Source organism: Zootoca vivipara, chromosome 12, assembly GCF_963506605.1.
Source record: "Zootoca vivipara chromosome 12, rZooViv1.1, whole genome shotgun sequence".
Classification (NCBI taxonomy): domain Eukaryota; kingdom Metazoa; phylum Chordata; class Lepidosauria; order Squamata; family Lacertidae; genus Zootoca; species Zootoca vivipara.
The window spans coordinates 42,565,928-42,592,472 of record NC_083287.1 but is presented as its reverse complement, the minus strand read 5'-3'; the positions used below and the strand labels follow the sequence as shown (position 1 = coordinate 42,592,472).

At 47.9% G+C, this 26,545-nt stretch overlaps 1 protein-coding gene across 1 annotated transcript; it reads left to right on the top strand.

Moving 5' to 3' along the window:
- Positions 1–22,749: 22,749 nt before the first annotated feature.
- On the top strand, positions 22,750–25,614 carry FZD8 (frizzled class receptor 8). Its single transcript, XM_035129840.2, has one exon. It carries the CDS (start codon positions 22,804–22,806, stop codon positions 24,913–24,915), a length of 2,112 nt encoding a protein of 703 aa, XP_034985731.1. The 5' UTR covers positions 22,750–22,803; the 3' UTR covers positions 24,916–25,614.
- Positions 25,615–26,545: the final 931 nt, after the last annotated feature.

Here is a 26,545-nt window from a genome sequence, read left to right as displayed (position 1 = left end):
CAAACATTCAACATTAAAAACTTCCCTAAACAGGGCTGCCTTCAGATGTCTTCTAAAAGTCATGATAGTTTTTTATTTCCTTGACATCTGATGGGAGGGTGTTCCACAGGGAGGGCACCACTACCAAGAAGGCCCTCTGCCTGCTTCCCTGTAATTTCACTTCTCACAGTGAGGGAACCGCCAGAAGGCCCTTGGAGCTAGACCTCAGTGTCTGGGCTGAATGATGGTGGTGGAGATGCTCCTTCAGGTATACTGATCCAAGGCTGTTTAGGGCTTTAAAGGTCAGCACCAACACTTTGAATTGTGCTTGGAAATGTACTGGGAGCCAATGTTGGTCTTCCAGGGCCAGTGTTATATAGTCTCAGCAGCCATTCCCAATTTCCCAGTCACCAGTCTAACTGCCACATTCTGGATTAGTTGCAGTTTCCAGGTCACCTTCAAAGGTAGCCCCACGTAGAACGCATTGCAGAGGTCCAAGCGGGAGATAACTACAGCATGCACCACTCTGGCGAGACAGTTTGTGCTTTCTTCATAATAGAGTCACTCCATCCTTTTGACCATTTTGGCTGCCCTTTTCTGCACGTTTTCCAACTCTAAAATATCCCTTTTGAGGTGAGGCAACCCAAAGTCGACTTGGTATTCAAAATGTAGTTGTGCCATAGATTCGCAAAGTGGCATTATGATAGTGGCAGTTTTATTTTCAATTCCTTTCCTAATTATCCCTCGCATGGAATGTGCCTTTTTCACAGCTGCCACATACCGCGTTGACATCTTCGCCAAGCTATCTGCTACAAACACAACCAGAGACGGGGAGGTAAAACGGCACCATTTTGCATTCCACCCTGTGTCTGTTGCATGCAGCACTGAAGTTCAGGTTCTGCAAAAACATTACTCGCCTCACTGTTTGCTGTGGCCAGATTTAATCACATTGTTAAGGTCTCCATCTGGTTAGATGGGAACTCACCTGGGAAACCTATGCAGGTCATCTTGAGTTCTAGCACGAAAGAAAGGTGGGATGCTGCGCAGTTAAAAATTAAGGTGCCGATGATTTATTCAATTTGCATCTCTCCCTTCCCCCCCAATGCAAAATGTCAATATAGTACAATTTGAAATCAAATCAAAACATATTTAAAACCGTTGAAAAGCATTTTAAAAAAAGAACACCTAAAAACATTGAAAAGCAATCACATGCCCTCACAGTTAATATTTTCATGACTGCCATCACCAGTATCTCTCAGCCATGAAATACCATCAACATGATGTGAACTGAGAGGTTGCCTCTCCTCTAGACCCCAAGGTCATCGTTACCAGAGACCCTCCTCCAAGTAAGTCCCTCTGCCACTAGAAATGTGGCAGCTGGTGATGGATAAAAGGGCTTTTCCAGTAGTTGGCCCACAGGTGGGGAGTACCCTCTCCAGGAGAGACAGCTGGTTACCCACTAGTACAGTTGAATCCAGAGACCTCTGTCGCCGATATGTATTCTTCTTTAGCAGAGTGTTTTTTAAAAATACAATACCGGTATATAAAAAAAATCTGGAGCATTCCATAGATAAGAATTTTATTCTTATCTCTGCAAATGCTTTCCGGTGCTTTGCGTGGATGGTGAAACTGGCATGCCCTGGTGTTTACAGATAACTATCAGATTCCGCCTACTTATTTGTTCCAGGGATAGTGGTGGATCCTGCCTCCACCCTGCTGCCGCCGCCGCCAAGTTTTAACATCATGTTAACAGAGCTAGCAAAGCTCCTCTCTGTCTTAACCAGCCTGCTGTCATTTCCCAGCCCCAGGAAAACGCCCCAGGAAATGAGGATCTCCAGCTAAATTTGGCTCTGGAAACTTTGCTGGGAGTAAAGCAAGTGGGAGAGGCAGTTTTGGGGAAGAGGTTGAGGCCAGGGGTGACCAGGTGCCCCACTTTGCAGAGGACAGTCCTCTATTTGAAGCACTGCCGGGTCCAGGTCTAATAAGGGCCATAGCACAGCACTAGAGCATTTTCCCCATATGCAGAAGCTCACAGCTTCAGTCCCCATCATCTGCAGGTAGGGCTGAGAGGGACTCCTGTTCTGAGACCCTGGAGAAACATTACCAGGCAGTGCACACACAATACTAGACTAAATGTACCAGCAGTCTGATTCTGTATAAGGCAAAGACAATGAACCATAAGGAGAAATAATGGACGCGTTGACACTGGATGGCAGCCTGAAGAGGCAAGGAGATCACCTGGTCATAGACTTCCCTGCTATGATGAGATGCATTTATATTTAAACCATGGGAATGATTTCATGGAATCATAGAGCTGTAGAGTTGGAAGGGACCCCAGGGGTCATCTTGTCCAACCCCTGCAATGCAGGAATCTGAACTAAAGCATCCATGGCAGATGGCCATCCAACTTCTCCTTAAAAACCTCCAACGAAGAGTTTACCATCTCCTGAGACAGACCATCCCACTGCCAAACAGCTCTTACCAAGCTCCTTTCTTGTAACTTGAGTCGGTTGATTTGGGTCCTACCCTCCAGATCAGGAGAAAACAAGCTTGCACCATCATCCCTTGAACCAATTGAAGATGACTATCATATCTCCTTCCAGTCTCTTCTTTTGCAGGCAAAACACACCCAACTGATCCATTTTCATGTGCAAATATGTGTCATTTTTTACAGTAATGCATTTCTCTCTCTTTTTCAGGTGATGCATAAGCAGCCTTCCTGCTTAGCCCTCTTCTCCCATCTGTGCAGGGCTAAACCCAGGGCCTGACACTTGCAAAGCAGATACTCTGTCACTGAACAAAGCTCCTTTGAAAAAGATCCAGCTGCAAGTCCCACATGGATATGCTGGTTCCTATATGCATTCTGCAGTTGCTACATCAAGTGACGTTGCTGGAACGGTGGTTCCCTTACCTGGCTTCTCCAGCTCCTGATGCTTGGCCGCATTACAAATAAAGTACCCAAAATTGTTTGGCAAGTAAACCAAGCATGTGGGCATGTGAAGCAAGGAGCTTTGCTGCATGTCACTTGCCAGGGTATCTGTGCAACTATCTCCTGAGGTTCCTGGGAAGCTGCTGAGCATGCTCATGACACTATTCCAAGTACAAGGAGTCCTGGAACATGGAATACCCCGGGCACCTAAATATTAAGCTGCCTTGGGAAACTGCATATTTCAGGGATGCTCCCAGTCCCACCCCACTTGGGACATAGCCATTTTGGTATCCCAGGCAATAGGGAGGAACAAAGACCACGCAATTCCTCCTGCAGTTGCCACCATCCAGGTTGAAGGCCAAAGTTTCCAAATTTCTTGAACTGATCTATTATTATTATTATTATTATTATTATTATTATTATTATTAGTCGGGCTATTTTCCCATTTTGGGGAGCAGTGAGAGGTTGCTGATCCCAGACGAGGGGACTTCATGCCCCATCCACTAGCTATAACCAAGAGAGAGATTGAACTTGTGTGAAATTTGAAACCAATGCAGCACAAGGCGCCAGTGTGGGAAAGCCCCCTTTTGAGCAATGAGGAGATTTGCCTTCCTTGACGGCTTGCCAGATGTCCCCAGTTTCAGGGCAATATTTCTCAACCCTCAGCTCCCAAGGGACAGGCACAGCCAGCGTCAAAGTGTCTCCTGTGTTTGGGAGAAGCTGCCAAGCTCAGGAAGGGAAAGAAGGAGGACAGCCAGGTCTTTCTGTTGAGACTGGTCTCTCGTCAAGGTCGCCAGCAGGTTCGGCGCTGAGAACCTGATGTCATATCCCTGAGGCCAAGCTAAACTTTTCTATCCCAAAGATCTCTAGGGCCTCCTTATTAAAGGGTTAGTTATGCCAGTTGTCCCAAATAAAAGAAAGGACATGCAGTGCATAGTTAAACTATGGAAGTCACTTCCACAGGAGGCAGTGATGGCCACCAACTTGGATTTGAGGATTTGACAAAACCATAGGGCATAAGGCTATGAATGTCTACTAGCCACAATGACTCTGTTCTGCCTTCGTGGCAGGATGGTTCTGAATACCAGTTGTTGGAAACTACAGGAGTGGAGACTATTACTCTGCTTAGATCCTGCTTATGGTTTTCCTATAGGCATGTGGTTGACCACTGTGAGAACACAATGCTGGATTATTATCATCATCATCATCATCATTGAATTTATATACTGTCCTTTACCTGCAGGTCTCTGGGAAGCTTACAGAATAAAATCAAAATATAAAACCACAAAATCCATAATCAAAATAAAAACAACAATCACCCAATAACACCCTCCCTCCCCCCAAAAAACCCCAACATTTTAAAAGGGCACAGGGTGTCAATCAAATGAACCAAAGGCCTGGCGCCTAAAGGTGTATAATGAAGGCACCAGGCGAACTTCCCTGGGGAGAGCATTCCACAGATGCCAGTGCAGAGAAGGCCTGTTCTTGTGTTGCCACCCTCTGGACTTCTTGAGGAGGAGGCACACATAGAAGGACCTCAGAGTCTGGGTAGGTTCATATGGGAAGAGACGGTCCTTGAGGCATTACGGTCCTGAGCCATTTAAGGCTTTATAGGTCAAAACCAGCACTTTGAATTGGGCCCGGAAACTAATTGGTAGCCACAGCAGTTGGACCAGGAACGGTGTAATATGCTCAAACCGTCTTGCTCTGGTGAGCAACCTGGCTGCTAGATGACTAGATGGGCAATTGGCCTGATCCAGCAGGCTCTTCTTTTGTTAAACCCCAGGGAACATCTGCTAGTTAATGCTTTCAGTGGCGAGCTAGCTAGGTCTGACTCAGTACAAGGCAGCTTCCTGTGTTCCTGTACTACAGATCTTCAGGGCCGTCTTAAGCATGTCGGGCGCCCTAGCGCCGTGGGGCAGAGATCGCTCCGGCTCCCCCGCCCCGCCCCGTTTCTTGCTGCGGCTGGTGGGCAGGCACAGCGCAGTGCCCCCCTGGCAGCCCGGCGCTCTGGCGCCCTGCGCCACACAGCCTTCCCCTAGAGCCGGCCCTGCAGATCTTTCTTCTTCAGAGTCAGTATGCCTCTTAAGTCCACATGGGATGGGCATCACTTTCATGCCCTATTTGTCAGCTTGCAACACTATCCGACAGGCCATTCCAACAGAACAAATTGGGCTAGATTGATCTTGCCCTGACCCAGTAGGGATCTGATGCAATAGCCAAATCCAGCTGACCACTCCTCTGCCTCCCACACATGCACTGAAAACATTTCTTCTTTATAGGCGAATCGCCTTCCAAGATTCCCCCAGCCCTCAAAACATCACTTTCCCCGGCCCTGATTTCCACTTTCAAAAATTAATTCACCCGCAACTAATTTTGCTATCCAAGTATCCATCCTTGCCAAACTCATTTCCCCTTCCAAAAATTTGTTTCCCAAAGTTCCCCCTTCTCTGTTTCCCTGCTGCCAGACACACACACACACGGCTGGCCAAAAGGAAAGGGGGAAAGTAATTCTCATTGTTTTCACCTTAGCCCCTTGCCAGTTCTTTCTCTCTGAGACACCTTCCCTTTTCCATCCTCCACTTCAACAGGCCCAAAGGTGAAACACTGAAAGGATAGTGAGAGGATGCAGTACCACCTATTCAGCAGCAGCCGCTGTAAGGAGACACATAGCAGTACGATCCTAACCATTTCTCACTCTGCCTAATGAAAGAGTTCTGCCTAGGATGGGCTGGAGAACATGCAGCCCTCCAGGTGTTGTTGGGTTCCAATTCCCATCCACCCAAACAAGCATAGTCAATGGTCAGAGATGGTGGGAATTGCAGCAACATCTGGAGGGTGTGGCATCCCTGCTTTACAATGACATTAGAGTTGTTGGGATAGTTGAGATTGTGTTGAACTCTCCAGATTTACCACTGCAGTATAATTGGCCCATTTTTTTGTGTTGCTGGTACAGCCAATGGATCTGAGCTGGCATTTGGTGGCTGAAATTAATCCGTTATGTGGCTGGAGTTTTTGTTTCAGCCCATTTTTTAAAAGCCTGTGTTTAAGGTAATAAATACATTCCATTCCAGCTGCTGCCTGGGAAGGCTTGGAAATGCAAAGAGAGCGACTCTCCAACCTTCATAACTATTCTATTTTTGAAAAAAAAGAAAAGAAAAGAAAATCACCAATGATGCCGTGGAGTGACAGGAGAGGGGTGGGAGTCGTCATCAAGCTGTCAATCAATTTTTAATTGAGTCTGATCTCAGTCACATACAGACAGCAGCATAAATTGGATTCTAAGGGTGAATTCGCATTGGCATTTCACTTCTCGGAGATGCTGTTGGATGGTCCCCTCCTGTTACAGAGTTTGCAGTAGTTTAAACTACTGTTGGGAAAATCAAGCCATAGTTTACTGCTGTCTCCCCTGGGATACTTGAAAGAGGCAGTACGGACAGTTCTGGACTTCAGATTAACTCCTTGTAACCTCTTGGGAAGAAATAATTGGGTAGAGTGCTCTTTTCAAAGACCGGCATCCTCCATACACCTTCACTCTCAATGTAAGGGAATATGAGATAGCTACGACTTTTTCTTCACAGCACAGAAACAGAGCAAAGGGGAAGAGCGCTAGTTTAATCATGCGGCAACAGCAAGGTGAACTCTCTAGCAGTGGAGTGCTTTCACAGGGAGTGGGGGAGAAAATTATTGTTGCCTGAAACACCCCAAACCAGTGATTCCCCAGCTGTGAACACTAATGTCCCGAGAAAGGTGCTGCAGTGTGCCTTGAGACATAATGCACGGTGATGATTTCCAGGGAAGTTGAACTCTTGCTCACCATTTTGTGACATTTTGGTTGGTCATAATAAACTTTATAAAGGTACCGTTTTGGAAGTTTTCTTATGGCCGCCTTTCCTTGTTTAGCCTAATTTTTAATGCACCAGTTGTATAGGCTGGCTTATTTGCTAAAGCTTCCCGTTGTTCATTTTAGCTTTCTGTAACTTTTGTAGTCGAAGGGACCCAGGTGGCGCTGTGGGTTAAACCACAGAATCTAGAGCTTGCTGATCAGAAGGTCGGCGGTTCGAATCCCTGCGACGGGGTGAGCTCCCGTTGTTTGGTCCCAGCTCCTGCCCACCTAGCAGTTCCAAAGCACATCAAAGTGCAAGTAGATAAATAGGGACCGCTCCAGCGGGAACGTAAACGGCGTTTCCGTGCGCTGCTCTGGTTCGCCAGAAGCAGCTTTGTCATGCTCGCCACATGACCCGGAAGCTGTCTGCGGACAAACGCCGGCTCCCTCGGCCTATAGAGCGAGATGAGCGCTGCAACCCCAGAGTCGGACACGACTGGACCTGATGGTCAGGGGGCCCTTTACCTTTACCTTTTAACGTTTGTAGTCACTCAAGAAATGAAAAGCAAAATGTGCAAGCTACTTTTGTTGTGGTTGCAGGCAAGAGGTGCATTCTGTCCAGAGGCCCATTAGCACAAAGATGCACCATCCACTGCCTATCGAATGCATACCCATAAAACTATTTGCGCATGCCATCTATGCCATGCCTCGTGCCCGTTTTCATTCCAGCCAGTTTATATAATTGAACCTTTTGCCCTGCTACTAAATCAAGGTCACCCAGAGAGCAATCTTACTTTATGCCTCTTCCTTTGTCAGGAGGTCCTTGCGAAACAGCAGTGCAGTCACAGTTAAGCAAGTTTACGAGTTCCCTTACAAGCCGTCTTGCAAGCGCCTGGCTGCATTATTGCACCCAAGCCTATCGTTAACTACTTCTTATTATTGGAGGTGGGTGTGCCTGTCCTGATGGATCAAGGTGTTTTGCTGCTGCTGGTGTTTAAATTTTTTGCACAATATAACATTTTTATTATTGGTATTATTGGTATCTGAAGAAGTGTGCATGCACACGAAAGCTCATACCAATGGCAAACTTAGTTGGTCTCTAAGGTGCTACTGGAAGGAATTTTTTTATTTTGTTTCGACTACGTCAGACCAACACGGCTACCTACCTGTAACTACCGGTATTATTTATTCTGTTCATAATACTAGTCTTTTTAATGAAGAGCGGGTTAGAAGTTGTCTGGAGTCAATGAATAAATCCCTTGATAGCTTAGTTAGCACAGGGGATAAGGCTGTGTCCCAATATTCAAGCCCTCCCATGTGTGCCTGTTTTTTTGAAATGTCCATATGACATTGTCCTTATTCAAGCAGTAGTGCACATTCCCCCCCCCCCTTTAATTTGCATTTTTCTCATGCATGGATAATGCAGCAAATGGGTTAGGAGTAAATCTGATGTAAAACCGCAAGTTACCCAGCTGTGGACATTGTGACGGTGGGTTTATTTGCTCGTTTACATGCGTGGTGATCTGTGGCTGGTTATCACCGCATCGATCACCACAACCCCTACTTCCATTGGCAAGGTGCTCCTTGGTGAGCTTTGGCAGGGTTCAGCAAGACAAACATTTTTTTAAAAAAAATAGCCTACTATTTTGTGTAAGTCTCATATATCAAAAAAGTTTTCTTTCAAAAAAAAACTGGCTGCACACAATACTACAACGGATCTCAGGTTTTCAGAATGCAGGTAGAATGGGCTACAGGCAGGGCCAGGCACCACACAGACATCTATTTCATTTTTTTTATACCACCGGGTTTTTTTGCAAGTCTGATATATCAGAAAGCTTGTATCTCAATAAGTAAGAAAAAAATTCTTTTGGGAGGGGTGTGTTATCCTGAACTTTATTTAGAATTTTCTTTATTTAGATATCATGCCACTGGTTCGCTTCAAGGTTTAACTTATCAAGTCTGCTGTAGTAATTTGGCATTTACAGATATGTTATTTCCGAAGAAGTGTGCAACAAAGATACATGGTTCGCTCATGTGTATTGCTTTCTATATGATCTTTGGAATCTGTCTGTATTATTAGTTGTGTGTGTGTGTGTGTGTGTGTGTGTGTGTGCGCGCACACACACACACACACACACACACACACATTTTTTTAATTGGCTGCACACACAGATAAACAAATGTCTGTGTGCATGCCCACAATGTCAACATTCAGATTGGAACCTCCTTGGAGCAGGGAACTCCGCTTTTTTTTCCTGCTTAATGTAATCTATGTATTGGGTGGTGTGGTGTATAAACAAATAACCAGCTGATACATGCCTGCAATAAAATAAACATTTATCCCATAACCTGTGCTTCATTTATCATGTAGCCTCATGGGTGAGTGTGGGCATCCATCTGATAGGAGCTCGGAATTCGCCAGTTTATTTGAAATTCCCCACTTTTGCTTTCTCCTCCATAGTAGCTCCACTTCAAAGGGGGTGGGGGGTTAGATGTTCCCCTCTTATCACAGACATGTCAGTGTAAACAGTGTAAAATTATATTTCCATTAGTTAAAGGCAGCCAGGGGTGAGAGGAGAGAGTGAGAGGATTGTCTCCTTACCCTAGAACATATAAACTCTCATAATTAAACTTTTCACCTTTCCAAGTAGCTATCTGTGTATTCCTACACAGTGGGTGGCTTGCTCTGCAGACATATTGACTTGGAACAATATACAAAGCAGAAATAACTGAATGGAATTCATCTCTCAATGGCTTCTTTTTTAAAAAATAAAAAAGGTATGTATATTTGCCTGTACACCTTTCCAGCATTCTCCAAACCATCCGTCTGCCAAAGTAGCAGTTAGGTTGCAATTAAATGGAATTAAACACTCCATTGTTTCTGAGAAGATGAAAATGCTGCACATTTCAGTAATTCACCACTTCAACTCTTAAGAATTCCTGCCATTGGGCAGGAACAACTACGGTAACATTATGGCCGAGCCAGGGGCAGGGGGGAAACTTCTAATTTTAGGAAGTGTAACAAGCTTCCCAGTTACTGTAGAAGCTTTCCTGTAGTCCAGGGGTGGCCAACTTCCAAGAGAGCTATCTACTCACAGAGTTAAAAACTGGCAGTGATCTACCCCCTTTTGGGGGGTTCAGGTCAAAGTTGATGAGCTTTTTTCAGGAAGGAGGAAGGCCCATTGGGGGGGGGGTACAGGTTGAAATTGTTGAACTTTTTTTAGGGAGGGGAAAGCCACGTTTTTTAGGGGTCCAGGGCAAAAATGTTGAGCTTTTTGGGGTGGAGCCAAACTTGTTGAGCTTCTTGGGGAGCCCCAGTGACCTACCATAGATGTCCAGTGATCTACCGATAGATCACGATCTACCTGTTGGACGTGCCTGCTGTAGTTAAATGTAAAAGATGGCGGCCTTAAGAGCCCCCTCCAAAGTCTAGGATGCCTTTCCTATTGATTGCAATGTAGATTTTTATGAAATTATTAAACATCTACACAATGACACACTCTGCTGGTTTAGGGAGAAAAGGCACAGAAAAAATGTTGCCATGTGCCTCAGCAACAGAACACATTTAAGGTGTAATCCTAACCACACATACTTGGAAACCAGGCCCATTGAAACCAATGGGACATCCTTCTCAGTAGGGTCAAGGTGCATAGGTTAGTTCAAACAACCAAATTAGTACGAGTATGTGTCTTTAGTAGCTATCGTCATGGGATTGTTTCACTCTTTTTAAATGTATTTAACCATTTTTAAATATCCTAAATATGTTCTATATTAGTTACGTGGTTGTTGTTTTTTAAAAAAGCATTTGGCCCTTTGGAAGGAAGGGCAGGATATAAATTAAACAAGGCATCCCCAAACTTCGGCCCTCCAGATGTTTTGGACTACAATTCCCATCTTCCCCAACCACTGGTCCTGTTAGCTAGGGATCATGGGAGTTGTAGGCCAAAACATCTGGAGGGGATGCCTGAATTAAACAAATAAATAGCCTGCCTCATAGGGTTGTTACGAGGATAAAATGGAGGGGGGAAATGGGAGAATCATGTACACCATCTTAAACTCCTTAGAGGAGAGGTAGGATATAAATGTAATGATAAATAAAATATTCCTATCAAAACCGCAGTACTCATGAATTCTTCCTCTTTTACCCTGCATACACAACTGGGGTCAGGTTCTGTCTTGGATCTCCTTAACAGACCCATTGCACCTGCTGCCTTTCTTTTCTTTTAATTTTTGCAGGAGCATATAATTGCGCAATGCTTTCTCGTTCCTCTGCAGTAGATTCCTTGCCAGGACTGCATTCCTCGGCTTCAGGCTGGTTTATGTATGGCTAGCCACACTTGATGACTGCAGCATCAGATTATGTGTTCCATATGCAAATGGACTGTTAAGACACAACACCCACCTCCCCTGAAACACAAGGGAATCAAGCAAACATTTTAAATGACAGAGTATGTATGTGTGAGCCGGCTATTAGGCTGCAATTTAATTGAGTGGTATCATTAGGTGGTGGGTGGGATGAGATAGATGGATAGATACAAACCATATGCACTATACATTTAGAGCAGTTTCATACTGCTTTAAATAGTCATGGCTTTCCCCCCCCCAAAGAACCCTGGGAAATGTAGTTTGTTAAGGCTGTTGAGCGTTATTAGGAGACTCCTGTTCCTTTCACAGAGCTCCTTGGGAAGAAGGATTGACTGTTGAAGCAATCTGAGAATTGTAGCTCTGTGTGGAGGATAGCGGTCTCCTAACAACTCTCAGCCCCCCTAACAACCTACAGTTCCCATGATTCTTGGGGGGAAGCCACGGCTGTTTAAAGTGGAGTGACACGGCTTTAAATCCCTGCTTGACAGGGGGTTGGACTGGATGGCCCTTGTGGTCTCTTCCAACTCTATGATTCTATGATTTTAAATGTATAGTGCAGATGGGGTCATGGCCTATATCCACCCCACCAGTGATGCAACTCAATTAAATTGTGGCCTAGTAGCTCCTTGCCATAGTTGCCCTTGTAAGGACTCAGCAGAGAGGATGGGGACAAAGCTAGAATTAGTTGGCTCTGTGTATTATTGGCTCTGGCTGCACCTACTGTTTGGACTCCCTGCTTTCCACCCCACCAGTACCCCATGGGCACCACCAGGACTAGCAGTAGTTCCTGAGCACCCTTTGAAGGAATCCCCACCTGCAGCATAATGCAGTAGTCTAGCCTGAATGCCAGCCAAACAAGATTTTAGCCACATTTGAATGAGACTTACAGTACTTGGTTAGCCATTGAAAATAGAACAGGTTTCTTGAAGAGGTAGGGTTTTCCCGATAAATGCAGATTAAATTATTTTTGGGGGTGGCAATGTTAGAACGTCTTGCTTGAATATTAACAAATACCAAAGGAGTAGCAACAACACTGCTGGCACTTAACTCTCCTTTTCCATCTTGCAACGTAAATTATCAGTTAAAACCCACAATTTACTCTTTACAGTTAACCAGTTATCATAACTGGCAAAGCATGAAACAAAGAACTTGATTTGTTAAACCTTGGCTCGTTTCCCAAGCTCTATCTTTTATTTTTTTTATAAAAAAAAACCTCCGAAATGTGAATATTTCATAGGCAGCAACATTTCTCACATCTAATACCTAAGAAAACTTGTGTAAAAGTGTAGTACTTAACTCTGACTCTTCTTAATAGGACACTTCCTCTACTTAAATGCTTGTTAGCAGGCTAACTTTTCATTTGCAAAGAATCAGCTGCTATTTGCGGAAGCTACCCATCTGCTTTTGTTCCTAAGGCTGAAAGTCTATTAGACTTTCCACATCCACCCCACCCCCTTCTCCTTAAGAAGTTTGGATCCCACTGCTGATAGCTCCAGGGAGCAATTACTGGGCAGAGTTGGCCTACTCTTCATCTCATGTCTTATCATTTAACACCACTGGACAGAGCAAACATACTTGGCAATGAGATTTTTACCAGTAAGCTGTGTGGACATTATCACTTATTAGATACTACTATGCAAGCAAGGGAGAAGATAGCAGAAGAGCCCTTTTAAACAAGACACACCTAACTCACAATCAGGCACCATTGGTGGTACGGTAGCTGCATTAATTTCCACCTTTGCAGCACTATTCTTTAAGACGTAATCAAGATGTAATTCCTTTGTGTACTTTATAGATTGCACTTATATCAGCTGACTTCAGTCTCCATTCCCCATCTGTAAAAAGGGTCAATGGTGACCTAGCATGAGGATTTCTTACTCTTGAGGATTTCTTACATTCAAGCAGTACATAACTTTATGAAATAAACAAAACAATTTATTTTTACTGACTTGGAATAATCAGTCTGATTAGCTAGTTGACGATTCCATGGATAGAACTCAAAGGGCCTTCCTTGGCTGTATTATCTTTCATAAAAGTTATTCCCTGGCCACCCTGGATGCAACACAAACTGCCCCTTGAGAAATATTTTTGCTGTAGTCTAGGCACACCTGGGAGACATGAAGCTCACTGGGTGACCTTGGGCCAGTCACAGCCTCTTAACCTACCCCGCAGGGTCATTGTAGGGATTAATTGAGGAGTGAGTAAAGCAGTGTTTCCCAACCTTGTGCCTCCAGATGTTTTGGGACTACAACTCCCATCATTCCTGACCACTGGTCTTGCTAGCTAGGGATGATGGGAGTTGTAGTCCCAAAACATCTGGAGGCACAAGGTTAGGAAACACTGGAGTAAAGCATATACTCCTTGGAGGAAAAGGTGGGATATAAATGCAATGAATAAGCTCTTCTGCTTACCTGCTTAAGAAAGCTGGAGAAACCAACCAGATGTCCATCACCAGCCCTGCATCAAATGAGCTCCTCATAGCTGCAACTGGATCTGTACCAGTCATGAAACATGCATGGTGCGTGGCTAATTTTGAAGAGTGATCATCTCCAATCTTTGGCCATGCTGACTGGGACTGACTGGAGTTGAAGTCCAGCCATATCTGGAGGGCACCATGTTGATTTGCTTACCCAAGGTGGTAAGAGGGCAGCCCCATGAGGGGTGCAAAGTTGGGTTCTATCTCTAGATGATGCTACCGGAGAACAGGTTGTCTTCTTCTTCTGCCTTTGGGCTCATGTGTGCTTGTTCTGGCTGGGCAATCTGCTCTCAAATACCTATTCCTGAATCTGGGGCCCATCAGATAGATACCACTTAGCCGAGGCTGGAGAACAAAACTGCAAGATGACCTGCTGAGCGAGCTGGAAGTACAAAGGGCAGCGCCCCTTCAACCATGATTGCCAAGAACACCATGGCAGGTTACTCACCATCCCATTCCTGAAAGACAAACACACTTTCAAGATAGGTGGGTCTTTTGGGCCCAAGTACAAAGTCAACTCATCCTCAGCAGCCATGACCATTCATTCATTCATTTGTTTAGAATATTTATAAATCACTCATCAATTTAAAAAGATAGATAGATAGATAAAAATTTATATCCCACTTTTCCTCCAAGGAACTCAAGGTTGTATACACGCATATCGCCTATTGCAGGTAAAGAAAATGCGTTAACTCCATTAGTGTAGCTAGCATGCAATAGCATCCAGCTTAAGAAGTCTGGCTGAATAAAACAGAAGTCTGAAGGCAGTACCTAAAAGAACAAATTGTTTGTCCCATCCTGATTTCCCAGTGTATTCCAGAGCGTAGGTTCCGTTTCCACTTACAAGAACTCTGATACGAGGCTAGTGGCTGCTCAGTCGCTGTGACAACGCAAGGCCTCTCAAGGGCACAGTGAAGACATCAAACTGGGGGCCCAAAGCTCAGAACAGGATGGAGAAAGACTCCTGGGACTATAAAGATACAGAAACAATGCAGTAGTCATCACCCCTGCCCCTATGTTTTACAGTCCAAAACTGGTTCGAAATACATGTACAGCAAAAAGCAGTACCAGGGATTTTTTAAAGTATATTAATAATATTAGGTATTTTTATCCCACTCTTCAGATGAGAAAGGCCCCGGAGGAAACTTGAAAATATCAGTGAGAATATAGCCCCTGTTCTCAGTCTCACAATCTATGATGAACAGCACAAAAGGAAAAGGGACTGGGAGGGAGGAGGAAAAAGGCAAGATGCTAATTCTTAGATACAAAGAATTTGTACTGAGCAGCAGGAGTTGGGGCAAGGATTGCTAAAGGCTGCTTGTGTTTCATCAGAGCTAATGGAGGGGCCCCACAGCCCTCTTTCTCTCAATCTCCTGTATCCTGATGGAATGGATATGATAGATCAGGGCTGTCCAACTTCCAAGACTGCAATTGACCTGTTGGACAGCCCAGCACTAGATGATAGTCAAAGGAAGCACTAGATGATAGTCAAAGGAGGAGCCTGACGGAGCTGGTCTCTCAACAGAGGAAATTGACTCAACAGAGCAGGCTGATTAGTGGTGTGTTTCAGTATGACATTATGAACATCTGGTTCCCATTCATAAAATACATTTACAGGGCTTCTGGTCTGACACCTCCAGGGCACCAAGATTATTTGGGGATGATCTATCTATGTGTATGAGAGTTACATTTCATGCAATTTGGTTACATTATATAGCTAGCAGGATATGTGTATATAATCATATCTGAAGTGTACTACATAGGAAGTTTTAGAAGTTACTATTCGGGTGTGAGAGATAATGTGTGAGGTTTCGTTTGTTTTTAAAAATGCATTGCAGCAGGGGGAGAAAGGTGACAAAATATTGCCCACAATAAACTCCAGGCATAGTGCAGCCAAACCTAAGCCATTTAGGCTGCAATCCTGTACTTACTTACCTGGGAGCAAGCCCCACTGAACTTAAAAGAGGGCTTGCTTCTGCTTAGCAGCCTATCTAAGTCGCAAAGCATTTCAAATCGAGCCATTCTTGAACAGCTCAGCGCTGAGCACCCTTACTTGGAAGCAAGTTTAATTAAACTCAAAGGGGCTTCTGTGCTTAGGGCAACTTGGCTCTTTAGAAGTAATATGATTGTTCAAGATGCACTAAGGCTAAAGACGAACACAAGTGAACCCTCGTCCTCTGATGAAATCTTTGCAAATTCTGGCAGTTTTGCATGATAGGGTTTTTGTTTTGTTTTTTACATTGATCATTAACGCTTAATAAACGGTCTTCTCTGTGTGCTGGCGAGGGGGTGGCCGTTTCATGCCGCCAGATCGTGGGCAAGTTGTGCTTTACACCACGGTAAGTAACTACCCAGTCGTGGGCATGGGGAGACCCACAGGGACTAGCTCCTGTCCCCCAGCATAAGCGTGCAAAGGAATTGCGAGTCCAACCGGACTGAAGGAGGACTGGAAACCGAGTGGTTCATTGCACCCTTAATGTTCGAGGTTTCTCAGAATCGGAGCTAGGATTTAACAGCGGATCTTGCTCCCAGAAAATGTGCCTAGCCCAGCGAAGGGACGCGCCCCTTCCATACACGCACAGCCCCAAAGGTGCGTCCTCGATGGGGCGTCGGGCTACAAGGCGAAAGGCGATCTGCAGCGGCTGGAAAGTTTCTCCCTCTCTCCTCTTCTTCCAGCCTTTCCACTTTTCCTTTCCGACGAAACAACTCCGCCCCCGCCCCCCAAGAAAAGGCGGCGGCGGCTGGCGTCCCTCCTTCGCAACCCTCTTGGGCTCAGCGGAGCGCTCGTTCCCGAGACGGCAGCAATTACGGCCCCAGCGTGAGCTCCACACCAGCGCTAAATGAAACAGCAGATCAATTAAAAAATAAACACTCCGTCGGAAAAGGAAAGACAACCCCCTGGGACGGCCGAACAGGCGCAAATGAACCTGCCAGGCAGCCTGCCTGAGCGCCGCTCGCCGCCCCCACTTCTCGGTCTCTTTCTCCGCCTCCGCCGCCTCCTCTTTCCCCGGCCTCCTCCTCGGTTAAGGTGGCTGGCGAGGATGGAGAGGAGAGAGGCTCGTGGCTGCAACAGGTGGGGGTGCAGCGCGGGGTCTCCCAACAAGCTCACCATTCGCTCCCTTTTGGGACAGCAGCAAAGCAGGGGCACCAGGCCCCACCCCCAGTGAGGATTTTCTTTTAAAGAATTTGACATTTCCAAAAAAACTAAAAATAAAAAGCATAAAACGTGGCATTTCTGGGGGGTGGGGCGGAATCCGAACTCTGCGCTCTATCTGCTTTTCTCTGCTATAACTCCGTTGGTAAAGACTCTTAATCTCAAAGTCGTGGATGTGACCCCCACGTTGAGCAAAAGAGTACTGCATTGCAAGGAGTTGGACTAGATGTCCCTTGTGGTCCCTTCCAAACTTTGCAATCCTATGATTCTATGATACTTGTTGTTGTTGTTGTTTAGTCGTTTAGTCGTGTCCGACTCTTCGTGACCCCATGGACCAGAACACGCCAGGCACTCCTGTCTTCCACTGCCTCCCGCAGTTTGGTCAGACTCATGTTCGTAGCTTCGAGAACACTGTCCAACTATCTCATCCTCTGTCGTCCCCTTCTCCTAGTGCCCTCAATCTTTCCCAACATCAGGGTCTTTTCCAGGGAGTCTTCTCTTCTCATGAGGTGGCCAAAGTATTGGAGCCTCGGCTTCACGATCTGTCCTTCCAGGGAGCACTCAGGGCTGATTTCCTTAAAAATGGATAGGTTTGATCCATGGGACTCTCAAGAGTCTCCTCCAGCACCATAATTCAAAAGCATCAATTCTTCTTTATGGTCCAGCTCTCACTTCCATACATCACTACTGGGAAAACCATAGCTTTAACTATACGGACCTTTGTCGGCAAGATGATGTCTCTGCTTTTTAAGATGCTGTCTAGGTTTGTCATTGCTTTTCTCCCAAGAAGCAGGCGTCTTTTAATTCCGTGACTGCTGTCACCATCTGCAGTGATCATGGAACCCAAGAAAGTAAAATCTCTCACTGCCTCCATTTCTATCATTCTTCTATGATACTTATATCCCCACCTAAACCAGGAGGTGTCCTACTACTAACCCAGATGGAAATAATGTGGGGAAATCAGCTCCTGTTATATTCTGCAATAAATCTGTGTTTTGTTTTAAATTTTTATTACACTTTATATTATTGCTTTTATTTTGAATTGCAAAAGGTTGAGGGCCATATGCTTTTCAGTGCTTCAGGCCTCTAAATGTCTGGATCCAGATCTGCGTGTGAGAGAGAGACATACAGACAGACAGAAAAGCTCTTCTCTTTCAGGACTTTGGAAATGATCCCCAATGGAGCTTAAGACCACCATTTGGGCTTAATGTGGGTTGGGGCTATTTTTAAAATGGGGGTGGTAAGTAACTTGTGGCCTTTTTTGGATATTTCTGAACTGCAGTTCCCATAATCTCTGACCATTGCACATGCTGGCTAGGGCTGAAAGGTGTTGTAAGCCCACTCCTCTTTTAATGGCTGAGACATTTATTATCTTGGGGTTTCATTATCTAACCTGTTACTCGGCATTTAACCCTTCCATTTGTGATACTTTTCTTCCAATTATTATTTCATTTATTTGCCGGGGAAGTTGGATCGCACCCTTAATCATGTGCTCAACCTGTGTAAAAGTTCTGAAGGCAAATACTTCCTCCACTGACACACAAACTTTCTGTGACTATGCTCCTAGTTATGGATCCCCTCTTAAAACACACACACCCATCCTAAAATTAATCTGAATACCAACCAATAACCCATTAAGTGTGCAAAGCCACATTTTTATCCTTCTTCTAAGTTTGTTCATGCTCTCCGTTGCAATCTGACCATGTGCATCTGTTTGTGCTAGAGAAGGATGTAGCTCTGAGGATAAATATTTGTTCTTTCTCTGACTGTGTTTTCACTGGGTCGCTTCAGATCAGGAGCATCCCTCAGCTCTTCCACACCATGGACCCATGATGTTTTCATATGTAGCACTCATCTGATAAAATGGAGGGGATGTAAAAATTTGATTTCTAGTCCTCATGGTGTATGCAAAATATATTTAGAATACATGTCTCTGCATTGGGGGTTTATATATCCTCATCCCACAAGCTCCATGGCACCAGAGCAAAGGCTCATCAAGTCAAGCATGCTTCTCCCCGGAACCAATGAGAAACCCATAGACACCCACAAGTAGGGCATGACTGCAATAACACTCTCCTGTTCATGGTCCCCAGCAATTGGAGCATTCTCTCTCTGATCCACCAATCATGGCCACCAATCATGTAGCTTTTGGTGGCCATGAATTTGTTTAATTCCCCCTTTAAAGCCATCCAGGCTGGTGGCCACCAGCACAGCTTGCAATTCCCTCCTTTAACTATGGCATAGGACAATGTATTTTCAGTCTCTCAACATTTATCTACATTGGTTGACTCAATGACATAGTAACATGATGGCCCACCCACTTGTTCATGCCATGCCCAATTTTACACACCTCTTTCATGCACCCCTTACTCATCTTTTCTCTAAGCTGCAAAGCCCCAGATGTTTCTCCATCCCTTTGATGATTTCGGTGGCCCTTTCCCAGCTCCATTATATCCTTTTTGAGGTGTGGCAACCAGAACTGCAGTATTCCCAGTGTGGCTGCACTGTAGACGTAGATAAAGGCATTCTGACAATATTGGCATTTGATCTTCTTCACCCCCTTTCTTAATGGTACCTGACGTTGAATTTGCCTAACCCTTGCCAGGTCTGCAGGCTCCCTTCTATTCACACTGAAGGAACCAGCACTTGTGGAAAGTCCAAAGCTCTATGCTGGAGTGTGTTCAATGGTCCAATGTTCCACGTCTCATTTCTTGGATTAAAATAGATCTCAGGGGGCTGGACTAGAAAAAAGCTTTCCCAAGATCCCAGAGAGCTACTGCCAGTCAGAACCAAGGTAGATAAGACTAGTGGTCTGATCTAATCTAAGAGCTGTTTGTTTGTTTGTGTTTTACTTCCAGAGTTGTCAAAGTGTGCAGTGCGACTCCATGTATGATCTGCTGCTGCCAGTGGCCATGGTCAATTCATCCTAAAAGTGTCCTTGTATAGGAGGGCCATAGCTCAGTGATGGGACATCTGCTTTGGACACAGGAGGTCCCAGATTCAGGTCACAGCATCTCCGGGTAGAACTGGGGATGTTCACTAGACTGTACTGAGCTTGATGAACTGTTGGCCTGACTTGGTATAAGGCACCTACCTTCCCAGGCAACTTCCCTCTGTGTTTGAGACTCTGAGCAGAACCATTTTGCAGCAGCTGAAATCAGGAGCTTCATAGTTCCTGGGCTTTTGGTCGCTGCCTGGAGCAAGCAGGCAGACAGGTCTTGTTAACTCCCTCTTGCTGTTCTTCCTCTGCCCCTATCTGGATGGAGCAAACCCTAAGCTCCCTGGTGAGCGAGACTGAAAGCAGGCAAGAGTATGGAGGTTAGGGGAAGAAAAGGGCAGCACTCCTGCTGAAAGTTATTTTAGCAACCTTTCCCCTCAGTTATTCAGTGCAGCAATGGGAGACACACACATCTCTGTGCGCAATTATCTCTGCTTGCTCATCGGTTAGGCAGATGGGTGGTGGGTCAGCAGGGAAGAAAAAGTTTAGAAGTGGGGGGTCCATTTAAACACGCTTGCAAAACATTATCTGTAGTGGAAGATAAGTGTCATCAAAATAGATGGGATTTGTGTCTGCTTAATGGGCTTATCATGGGAGCCCATGAGATCCCTTGCGCCTGCATGATAAGCCCATTAAGCAAAAGTAAATCCCATTTCCAACTTGTTAAGTGCACAATTTGCTTAGTGCACATACTAAACAACACACTCCCTATATTGTTGCTTCCTGGCCTCTGAAGCTATGCCATCAATAATGAAAACACTTAGCAGAGTTAACATCAAAGTCAGGGTCTCTGCCCCAATAGGCTTACAATCCAAAATTGAGACCAGGAGAGACAAGAGAGGATGGATGCAAGAAAAGACAGAGTCAGAATTAAGTCACATGCACTTAGGTTTAGCTATCAGGGGTGCCGTCAGGGCAGGACTTTGGGGCCAAAGACCAGCCCCCAACTCAGTGGATCGGGCAGGAAAATCCCTAAGCACAGTAGGACTGGTTCGCTTGCCAACTTTTGAAATAAGCAAACTAACACATATTGCCACCCAGAGAAGAGGTGGAAGACCATTAAGTCCAGAGCCCAAACTGTGACAGTGGAAATGGTTCAATTAGGTAAGGAGAGAAGGAAGAGACTTTTTCTTCTTCTTTTTTTGCAGAGGCCCAGGGGTAAGGCATCTCAGGCCCAGGGGGTGAATGTGACCCTCCATACCTCTCTGGCCCTCTGGACTCTCCCCAGGCCCCACCCCTTCATTAGCCCTTCACTTTGCACCCTCAGGTGGTTTTGCCTGGGTGGAAAGTGTCCTTTAACTGATGATGCCTCTTGCCTGTCTTGGATGGAGGATACAGAACAACGTGTGTAGAAATTAGTCTCCTGGGCAATGCAGCCTTCAGGGCTGTGTATAGAATCCTAGAATTGTAGAGTTGGAAGGGGCCACAAGGGTCATCTGGCCCAACCCCCTGCAGTGCAGGGATCTTAGTTTTTGCCCAATGTGGGGTTCGAATCCACAACCCTGAGATGAAGAGCCTCATGCTTCTAGAGGCGGGGATGAAGACGATTCCCCACTTCTGGTATGGGGTTGGAGTGGGATAGGCAAGTCCATATTAAATAAATACATAATATAAAAGGTGACTGCCAAGATTTGAAGGGAGAGGGAGAGAAAGGGCATGAAGGATGAACATTTTCTGAATCTGTCAGGGAAGGCAATGCCACCTGCTTCCATCCCACGGACCAAAACGTACTGGTGCTTCACATCCCAGTGAAATCTGCATAGCAAAGCCAGCAGCAGTTGCTGCCATTAGCCGCTCCAGCTAGAGAGATGCCATTTGAAGCAGCGCCCCATCCATCCCCGTAAAATTCCCAAGGGAGCGCCTCGAATGCAGAATTTGCACGGAGACACACAGGACACCTGTTTGCAACACTGTTTATTAACTAAAAGGAAACGCTGTTGCATGCGCCCCCGCTGAGTTCAAGTATTTCAAGCCTTGGAAAAAGTGGTGTTTTTTTTTTCAGCCCCACTAACATTGTAACACAAAACTTCTGGGGAAGAAATCATTTTTATTATATGTGAATTGAATACTATAGGACTGGGAACGGGTACAGTATTTAGCTTGGGTGTTGTTTGGAGCAGAATCCCCTTTTTATGCAACTTACCTGCCAAAGCGTTAAAGCGGGCCATTTACACTTTTTCTAAAGAAAAAGAAAAAACACCGAGGAACCAACAGCGAGCCCAGGGCCTTAAAGGGCCAGCAGCGGCAGTCGCCTTACCACCCCGGTGCGAAACCCGCTCCACCTTAAGCGAGCCTGCTGGGTCGGGGTCCCCGATCCCCGCCCGGAGCCCTCGTGATAGGTAGCTGGGACGGGCGAGGCGGGGCCTGGCATCCTCCTCTATAAATATCCCTGAGAGCGCGGCCACCGGATTGGCGCTGCTGGAGCTGGAGCGAGCGAGAAGTTGTGCCAAAGGGACTGGCGGGGCTGCTGCCGCCACTGCCGCTCCGCGAGCCTCTCTCTCTTTCTCAGGTGGCAGCGCTTCTTCGGGAGCGAGCGAGCGCTGCAAGTCTCCCGCAGCTGCTCGGGGATCGGGAAGACGACTTGCTGGGCGCAGGGGGACCGGCGATCTTCCGAGAAGCGCGAAGAGAGCGCTGAACGCCGCCGCAGCTTTCGGGGCTCCTCAGCCATCTTGACACGGCACGGCTGGGGGAAAGTTGCGGGAAGCGAGGAGCAGCAACAGCAGCCGCCGAGCCCGTCCTTGCAACAAAGCCGAACGGGGAAGAGATGAACGCGAGACGGCGGGAAGCGGACTGAGCCGAGAGGGGAAGGAGCAAAAGGCGCCCCAAAGCGGTGGGGGATCCCCCGAGCCGCCGCTTCTGCCGGGCCAGAGGGCGCACTTGCTTCGCGGGAAGGAGGCGGCGAGGCGAGCTGGAGCTTGGAGAGGTGGCGCCCGGAGCAGCGGCGGAGGAGATCGTCTTGGCAGCGGCAGCAGGAGGAGGAGGACCGGCGTGGCTGGCTCGTTCGGCGCCCGAGGAGTCTGCCTGGACGCGCTGCCGCCCCCGCCGCCGCCGCCCCCGCCGCCGCTCCGGGCCGAGCATGGAGCGCAGTTACCTGTTGGCCGTGGCTTTCCTCCCGCTCTTGCTGCCGGCTTGGTTGCCGGGGCTGCCGCGCTCTAGCTGCGCCGCCTCGGCCGCTTCTGCCGCCGCGGCTGCAGCAGCCGCCGCAGCCGCGTCGTCGTCCTCGTCCTCTTCGGCGTCTTCTTCGTCCGCGTCGGCGTCGTCTGCCAAGGAGCTGTCTTGCCAGGAGATCACGGTGCCCCTGTGCAAAGGCATCGGCTACAACTACACGTACATGCCCAACCAGTTCAACCACGACACGCAGGACGAGGCGGGGCTGGAGGTGCACCAGTTCTGGCCCCTGGTGGAGATCCAGTGCTCGGCGGACCTGCGCTTCTTCCTGTGCAGCATGTACACGCCCATCTGCTTGGACGACTACAAGAAGCCGCTGCCGCCGTGCCGCAGCGTGTGCGAGCGGGCCAAGGCCGGCTGCGCGCCCCTCATGCGCCAGTACGGCTTCGCGTGGCCCGACCGCATGCGCTGCGACCGCCTGCCTGAACAGGGCAACCAGGACACACTCTGCATGGACTACAACCGCACCGAGGCCGTCACGGCCGCGCCGCCGCCCCCGCAGCCCAAGCCGCCGCACCGCAAGCCCGCCGGCGGCGGCGCCAGGATCCCCGGCGCGGCTGTCCCAGCGCCGCCGCTGCCGCCGCCCGCCGAGCCGCCCCTGCGCAAGGCCCGGCCTCCGGCGCCGTGCGAGCCGGGCTGCCAGTGCCGCGCGCCCATGGTGTCCGTGTCGAGCGAGCGCCACCCGCTCTACAACCGCGTCAAGACGGGCCAGATCGCCAACTGCGCGCTGCCCTGCCACAACCCGTACTTCAGCCCCGACGAGCGCGCCTTCACCGCTTTCTGGATCGGCCTGTGGTCCATCCTGTGCTTCATCTCCACCTTTGCCACCGTCTCCACGTTCCTCATCGACATGGAGCGCTTCAAGTACCCGGAGCGGCCCATCATCTTCCTGGCCGCCTGCTACCTCTTCGTCTCCTTGGGCTACCTGGTGCGCCTCGTCGCTGGCCACGAGAAAGTGGCTTGCAGCGGCGGCGCAGCGGCGGGTGCAGTACCGGCGGGCGCCGGAGGGGGCGCTGCAGGAGCAGCCGCGGCAGTCGGAGGGCGCGGGGCGGCAGGGGGCGCTGCGGAGCTGCAGCCGGAACTAGCCGTGGCGGAGCACGTGCGCTATGAGAGCACTGGCCCTGCCCTGTGCACAGTGGTCTTCCTGCTGGTGTACTTCTTTGGCATGGCCAGCTCCATCTGGTGGGTCATCCTGTCCCTCACCTGGTTCCTGGCAGCTGGCATGAAGTGGGGCAACGAAGCTATAGCGGGCTATGCACAGTACTTCCACCTGGCCGCCTGGCTGCTGCCCAGCGTCAAGTCCATTGCCGTGCTGGCGCTCAGCTCTGTGGACGGGGACCCTGTGGCGGGCATCTGCTACGTGGGCAACCAGAGCCTGGAGAACTTGCGGGGCTTTGTGCTGGCCCCCTTGCTGATATACCTGGCCATTGGCTCCATGTTCCTGCTTGCGGGCTTTGTCTCGCTCTTCCGCATCCGCAGCGTCATCAAGCAGCAAGGGGGCCCCACCAAGACGCACAAGCTGGAGAAGCTCATGATCCGCCTGGGCCTCTTCACCGTCCTCTACACGGTCCCGGCCGCCAGCGTGGTGGCCTGCCTCTTTTACGAGCAGCACAACCGCCCCCGCTGGGAGGCCACGCACAACTGCCCTTGCCTGCGGGACCAGCAGCCCGATCAGGCGCGCCGGCCAGACTACGCGGTCTTTATGCTCAAGTACTTCATGTGCCTCGTGGTGGGCATCACGTCCGGAGTGTGGGTCTGGTCTGGGAAGACTCTGGAGTCCTGGAAGGCGCTCTGCACCCGTTGCTGCTGGGCCAGCAAGGGGACGGCCGCCGCAGTGGCGGCAGGGAGCATCGGAGTAGTTGGCGGTGGCGGAGGGGGCATGGTGACTGCGGCTGCGGTGGGGGGACTTGGGGGCGGAGCGGGGTCCATGTACAGCGACGTCAGCACCGGCTTAACGTGGAGGTCTGGCACCGCCAGCTCAGTCTCGTATCCAAAACAGATGCCCTTGTCCCAGGTGTAAAAGACAGAGTTCTTGGGGGCAGGTGGGGAGAGGGTGCAGCTGACTATATTTCCCTGCCTCCCCACATTCCCAAACTTCCCAGTGGCCTCTCCAGGTGCAGGACAGATACAGCTGCTGGAGGCTGTCAAGTGCCAGGCCAGCTCCTCCTCAGCCCCCTTCCTGCACTCCTTCTCTAGAGTCACACGCTCCATACTTCAAGGCACCAGCCTCCCAAAGCAAAGGACTGTCTTGAGCTGCTCCTTGGACTGGCGGGAGTCCTCTTGGTTGTTGGATGGGGTTCCCCCTGCTTTGCTTTTTCTCCTCCTTTCAAACTCAAAAGGTGACATCAAAGCAGCAGGTGTCTATGATAGGACTGCAGGGTTTGGGAAACTTTCTTTTTTAAAAAACAAACAAATGACTTTCTTTTTTAAAAAAAATATCAAATGAACAAACTGGCAGATGCCTTAAACACATTCAAGTTGTGTCTTAATTATACACCCCAAATAAATACGGGTTTCCTATGTTAAAAGATGTATTTATATAATTATTTGGTACCTTGTACAAAATGTGTAAGATATGTATATAACCCAAATGCTTTACAGTCTGTAAATTTTTTTTGTAAAAAGGAAAAAGTTTAGAGGCTTACCACCAACTGCTCCCTCTTAAGAGCAAATATTTGAGTATTCTATTTTGTCAATAAAATAATGATAAATGATCTGATTGGGAGGGGAAACATCCCCCTATCGATGCCCTGATTATTCCTGTGGGTTGTAAGTGTGAAATTTTGCGTATCATCTAAGAGCAGAGTTGACTAGGGAAAAATCACGGGAGGCTTAAGGGTTTGCACCTTCAAGATTTAAATGGCCTTGTTCCTCTAAGTCTGGGTTGGAGAATTAGTGGCAGTCCAGATGTTGCTGTCCAACTGCCATCAGCTCCAGCCAGCCTGGTCAGGGATGATGGGAACTGAAGTCCAGCAACATCTGAAGTGCCACCGATTCCCCATCCTGTGCTTTAGTGTTCCTCTAAGAAAGGTGTGGGGAACCTTTGGTCCTCTAGCTGTTGATGAACTACAACTCACATCAGCTCTGGCAAGCATGCCAATGCCCAGGGTTGATGGGGGATGTAGTTCAGCAACTTCTGGTGAGCCAAACGCTCCCCGCAGCTATTCGAATACAAGGATAAGGGAGCCTATGGTTTCTCCACATGCTGTTGGACTACATCTCCCATCATTCCTGACCAGTGGCAATGCTGAGTGGGGCTCATGGGAGTTGTAATTCAGCAACCTCTGGAGGGCCCTTGTTCCCTCTCCCTTAAAATTCATTGCCAACTCTGGAGGCTCAAAGGAGCTGAATATGATTTGACAACAGGGAGCTGCCTTGTTAACTCAAAAGCATACAGTACAAGGGTTCCCCATCCACAAGCAGTTTGTTTTCTAATGGTGCCATCTGAAATCTAATGCAGGCTGGAAGGGGCAGCTGAGGCATTTTGCCTCAGAGCTTTGCTTGTTAAACAGCAGGAAATCCTCAGGGTGGATGCAAACTCCATACTCACTATGGTGCTCCTTGAAGAGGGGGGAGAGAGAGAGAAAAGGAACCACTCCAGAGTGGTAATCCAAATTGCTTCCTCCCAGAGATTTTTCAGGACTCCTTTA